The sequence below is a fragment of the Pteropus alecto genome, unplaced genomic scaffold (genome assembly GCF_000325575.1).
Source record: "Pteropus alecto unplaced genomic scaffold, ASM32557v1 scaffold21, whole genome shotgun sequence".
Taxonomy (NCBI): domain Eukaryota; kingdom Metazoa; phylum Chordata; class Mammalia; order Chiroptera; family Pteropodidae; genus Pteropus; species Pteropus alecto.
The window spans coordinates 13,668,497-13,674,646 of record NW_006436282.1 but is presented as its reverse complement, the minus strand read 5'-3'; the positions used below and the strand labels follow the sequence as shown (position 1 = coordinate 13,674,646).

At 40.5% G+C, this 6,150-nt stretch overlaps 1 protein-coding gene across 1 annotated transcript; it reads left to right on the top strand.

Annotated features, from left to right (window-relative positions):
• Nucleotides 1-4,804: 4,804 nt before the first annotated feature.
• On the top strand, nucleotides 4,805-5,299 carry FERD3L (Fer3 like bHLH transcription factor). The gene has a single exon (XM_006911972.1). It carries the CDS (start codon nucleotides 4,805-4,807, stop codon nucleotides 5,297-5,299), a length of 495 nt encoding a protein of 164 aa, XP_006912034.1.
• Nucleotides 5,300-6,150: the final 851 nt, after the last annotated feature.

The following is a 6,150-nucleotide window of genomic DNA, read 5'->3' as shown; positions in this document are numbered from 1 at the left end:
GTAATGTCCTTGTCTACATGGTCAGTGCTAGCTCATCACCAAGTGCCCACACTCCAGGATGTGGGAAGAGGGCAAGAGAACAATTGGAAGACAAAAGATTTCATTTTCAAAAGACTGACTTGTACCTGCACATTTCACTTTTCATTTATCCCCCTGGCGTGATTGTAGTGGAGCAGAAATGTGCCCAGCTAAAGTATGTGTGGATGAGTCTATTACTAAAAGGAAAAAGAGTAAGTATATACCGGAGAACAGTGAGCAGTGTCTGCCACAACTCTCTATGGTAAAAATAAGGTGGCATATATGGAAATGAGGTGGAAAGGATAAGCCCCTTAAAGCAGCTGCTTTCTTTACTGAATGAATTGATTTTAACAGTGAGAAGCACTTCACAAAACAGAAATTTGCTCTGTCCAGGAACTTTGCCTCTTTCTTACTTATTCCTAGTTACATGTAATTCACCCAGAGTCACACTAATATTTTAAAGAGCGGCTCATTAATCAGAGAATTACAAGTCAAAACCACAATGGACACCTTCAGAATGGCTTGAAAATGCCAACTGTTGACAAAAATGTGAAGAAACTGAAATTCTAATATATCTCTGGTGGCAGTGTAAAATGTTACAACCATTTTGGAAAATGATTTATCAGTAACTACTAAAGCTGAATGTATACATAACCTATATACTAAACAGGAAGGCAAAAATGTTCTCACCAAAGATATGTACAATATCCACAGCATTGCAACTTGTAATAGCTAAAAACTAGAAACTACCCAAATGCCCATCAACAGTAGAAGGTATATTTACACAGTAAAATACTAGTTGGGAATGAGAATAATATGCACGAATCTCATTTTAAAAATGTTGAATGAAAGACCCAGAAGAGTACACAGAGTCTAGTTTATTTTATAGATGGTGAAAAATGGTTATATTAATCTTAGAAGTCAGGACTTACATCTCAGAGAGTGGTACTTTGGAGAGTGGCTAGTGACTGGATATGGGTATGAGGTTGTGGGGGAGGTTGAAACAGTCTCAAGTTATCCACTTAAGGTTATCTATTTTTACATCATCTTTGACTTCAATAAAGCACTCTATTTCTTAATTTAGTCACTGGTTTCATGAGTATATTTACCTTATAAAAATCAATTAAGCTGTACACATATCATTTGTGAATTTTTAAATATATAGAATCAACTTCAAAAACCATTTACCTATAATAGAAAAATAAAGTATATGCATATAGATTCTTCCATTTCTAAAATCAACCATGGCCATAAAACATACATAATTTGAAACCGAATAAGAAGAGGATAACTCCATCATCACGTCAGCTAAGGAAGTATTTCTTAGACCTTTCTCTCTACAAACACGACAAACATCTACCTTTGTCCTATATTATTATTTTCCTTAAAATTGCTTAAATATTATGTAAGAATAAAGGAAGGGGCATGAAGGAGAGAGGGAAAGGAAAGGTTTAACAAATTTGAGAGACTTGGGTATTTCTTTACTCCCTGGACACTTTTTTAAAAAATCTATCTTTCTCTCCTTACCACTGGTAATCCCACCCTTCAGCCCCCTTAAGAATTATCACTCAAGTTATTCTTGGTCATTTGTTTTTTCTGCTTTGATTCTGAATACAAGAAAATAGTATGCACAAAATGTTTAACGTTTAATTGGGATGGTCAATAAAGTTAAAGAAAGTAATAACCTAAGCAAAACTGTCATTTCATGATCATTTCCCAAAATATCTTGAGCAAAATTCATGGAGGGCTTATCAAACTCTTTACAAAAGCCTCCTACTGGGTCACTAAATAATTATAAATTATAGGACTGAAAGAAGACAAGTTTGAATTTACTTCCTTTAATCTTCAATTGGGTTTTTTAAAAATGTTTCTCTTTCAACTTTCAAATCTAGAAATGAAAATAATGGTTCTTTCCAATGCTCTGAACTGTTTTAAACCACATAGTACTTAATACATTTACTACATTTACTTTTATTTACTGTAGAACCAAATAGCCATAAAAACATTTTTCAAATAAATATGATGCTTCAAAACAAGCAGAGAAAAACGATTTCACTTACTTCTGTTCCATAATTGATAATATTTATAAACAAAAATAAAGTCAATCATTATAACCTAGATTTTAACATTTTTGCTCTGATTATGTCACCAGGAATAGAACCTTAAAAGATAAACTGAAATTATCATGGTATAAACAGCAGCATTTATCTTGGGATTTTATGATGGAATTGAAGAGAAAGTATTTTTAAACTATTGCTACAAGCATGCCTATTAAGACATTTTTGTAAATTCCCCAATATTTTTAATGTTAATATTTGAACCCAATCATGCATGTTGATTCCATTAATTTTGTTACAGTTTCTGTTGTGATATACTTGTTGAAAATATTCATTATCTTGGATAAAATCATAAAGAATTTTAGTTCAATTTTATTTCTTTAAAGTCTCATGACATCTTCTGACACCTATTTTATTAAATTTTAAATTAAAAATTTTATCATGTGTCCCTTAATTGATTGTCCTAATGTATTTTGTGTGGAACTAGATTCTCACCAGGTGAGATTTTTAATCCATTTAAGTGTGCATTTAAAGGGGAAAAAATGTCATGAGAAACTTTTAACAGCTATAAGTTAACTATCAAATTTTTCCAAATATGTAATGACACATTAGGTTAAACGAGTTAGAAAGCACATTACTGCTTGTCAAAACAAAAATTAACTCTCCCATTTACTTATTCCTTAATTTTAATTTTAAATCACTTTTATTTTTCAGTCTTCTCTTTGAAAGAATTTAGTAAAAGTTAAATAGGTAATCATAATCAAAGATCTCATTCTCATTAACATGTTTTGGAAACGTAAACTTCAATTCCTCTCTGCCTGAATTATCACAACGCAAGCTGGAGAGTGAAGAGTAAACACGAGCAAGAAAAAAGAAAATCAATTAAAGGACAAAAGATTAAGGGAAGCTCAGACACAACTGGGTTTAGAGAGAGAGAGAGAGAGAGAGAAGAAAGAAGGGAGAATGACAGGAGTCAAAGAAGTAAAGGGAATATCAGGAATAATGAAGGAAGGAAGGAAGGAAGGAAGGAAGGAAGGAAGGAAGGAAGGAAGGAAGGAAGGAAGGAAAAAGAAGAATTCTAGATGGTACCGCTTTAATGATATCTAGGAGTACACACTGGGAATCTAGAAAGAATAGGAATTGTGCTTACCTGTTAGAAATAGGCGATTTCTGGGAGCTGTCCAATGTACCAAGTGAAAGGTCACAAGAACAATTTATCTCCTTAATAGGAATTGATGCACATCGTGATTCTCCCTGGAACCAAGGCATCTCTTTGCTCATCTTTTTGTGTGTGTGTGTGGCTATATCTTTAATTACACCTTTAAAATGATTTTCTAACAAGTTGTTCTGTCCCACCGTGTCTTCTTAAAATTCCTCACACTGAATAATTAAGTAAATATAGCTACCGGCAAACAAAGAAGGAAAAACGAACCCTTCTTTGTTAAAATATTAGAGACAATGTGAAAGTAAAATTTCATTTCCATTATACCAAATTAAAATTTTCCTTTTCATCTTAAAAAAAATCTAACGATAATTAAAATTCTCCCTTAACAGCATTCGATAAAGTGTAGTTTCTGCTCTTATGTCCTGTAGAGCATTACAGATCAATGAGGAAAATAAACCAGATGGAAGTGTCACGATTTTTCTTGGTTCACAATTTAAAATTCAGCAATTTAAAATTCGAAAGACTTAGCAATAGAGGGTGAGCTGATAGACTCATTGGTTTACCAAGGGGTAAATTGCATTTTTGAAAGGAGATTAAACTTGTTTTGTTTGGGGGTGGAGAGGGTTTGTTTTTCCTTACACGCTGGGATTATACACTAAAGCAAGCTCGAAGAAAAATAAGCCGAGCCTCCCCCTTTTCATTTTATTGCCATCATAACTTTTAACCTCGAAGTAAAATGCCCTAATTTACGTGAGTAGGAGATGAGGGTAAGGAAAGTCAAGAGTCTGAATTGTTAGGTTGATTACAACAAAACAGACTTTAGAAGTCAGGGTTTGTAGCCGGGCAGGAGAGATGTTTAGGATGCCCTGTAAGGAGAAAGGCGGTTCCAACAGCGACTCTGGGGAATGTGATCTCAGCAACCCCCTACCGTGCTTACTTAAGCTAATGGGAAGATCTTGCCTTTCAGTAGCCGCTGCACTGGGATACCAGACAAACAGATTCCCCGACCCCTGGCAGACAGGGCCCCTCTTCGGGACATCATTAAAAGCACATGCACTTGTTCTGCACTCATTGGCAGCATCGGATAGCAAGATAAGAACTCCTATTCCGAAGCCAAGGAGAAACCAGAGGGATGGAAAACATTCTCGCTTTGAAAAGCCAAAGCTAAATTAAAGAACTACATGAGATAAGGAGCCTGAAGAATATTAGTTGGCTGCGGGGGTGAGGAGAGTCACAAAAAGCACAGCAGGTAAGAGCTGGGGGTTGTTGCCAAGAAGGAACTGTCCCAGGTGGCGCAGCAAAATGGATCTCAGAATTGGAGGCCTGTCCCTTTGAGTCGTCCATGCGTGTTCAAGCTTGTCTCTTCCCATCAGTTTCGAGAGAAGGGACGTTGTCATAGCCTTCCCTATCGGTGCGACTAATCCTGTTATCAGCTTAGTTATAAATATTAATGTCCTCTGGCCTTCCGGTGATGTTGTCGCGTCAAATTCAGGGTTGTTAAGCCTAGCACCAGTCTCGTCCCTCTCTGCGAGAGACAGATGAGACTCAAGGCCAAGAAGACGCGATGGCGGCCTTTCCCGAGAGCTGCGTGGATGCCACCATGCTGGACTTTGTCGCAGATCTGTCCCTCGCCTCCCCAGGGCACCCCCTCCTCTGCGACTTCGCGCCCGGCGTCCCCTTTGGGGACCGAGGTCTTGTGCTTCCCGAGGGAAGACCCAGGAGGCTGGCAGGCTTTGAGGAGGAGGATCCAGAAGAAGAGGAGGGCGAAGTAGACGAGGTGGGGGAGGAGGAGGAAGAGGAGCTCGAGAGAGGCGCCTCCCTGCTGGGCCGCCCGAAGAGAAAAAGGGTGATCACCTATGCTCAGCGCCAGGCCGCCAACATCCGCGAGAGGAAGCGGATGTTCAACCTCAACGAGGCCTTCGACCAGCTGCGAAGGAAAGTGCCCACTTTTGCTTACGAGAAGAGGCTGTCCCGGATCGAGACCCTACGCCTGGCCATCGTCTACATTTCCTTCATGACCGAGCTCTTGGAGAGCTGCAAGAAAAAGGAAACCGGCTGAGCCGGGCAGAAATGGACATGTCTGCTCCTCCTCGACTGGGCGCGTGGTGCCTTGGGGTGTTTCAGGACCCCGCCATGGGTGCGGATGAAAGGCCAAGAGGGACGCTTTAAAACAGAACTTCTGGCCTTCTGGAGCGTGCTTCGGGGTTGTAAAATCCCCACAGCCCTCGCAGAGTTAATCATATACGCGATCGATTTCAGTGGAGTGCGGGGCCGGGATCCGCGGGCGGGGCGCGCTAGAATGAGCGGAGGCCGTCGAGGCGCGCGCCCAGAAGCAATTACTGCCAGCCCGGTGGATGGGAAGCTAATCTTCGCAAGGGCAGATTTCGGGATCTTCTATAGAGCCCAATCTCTCCTTAATTTTTTTAAAAATGGAAATTAAAATTAGACTTTTTTTTTTTTTTTAACTTCCATAGTCTGTGCTACGCCATCCCTAACAGGCGCTCCACTCAGGCCTGCACCCTTAAGTAGATCCAGCTGCAGAGATCCAGGAGGGGTGTTGGATGTGGGTCTCGGAAGAGGCCAAGACGCTCCGTCTCTCGTCTGGTCATTTTAGGCTTGTCGAGAGACAGAAGGAAGAAGATATGGAAGGAAGGAAAGCCGAGGGGACCGGCGACCTCTGAGAATTAACCTCATTCTTCCCCGCCCCTCCCCTTCCCTTCTTTTAACGCTCAGAACCAGCAACTCTATTCCAGTCCCTGCAGGAGCCCAACGATTGAACTAGTGGGTGGATAGGGGCATCTCCGGCCCCAGTGCCGGAAGCGCTCTTGGGGTCTTGGGAGCCCAGAGCCTTCGCCGCTGGTGCTTGCTTCCCGCTGTCTCCTCCGGGGAGGGGCGGGGGTACCGGGGAGG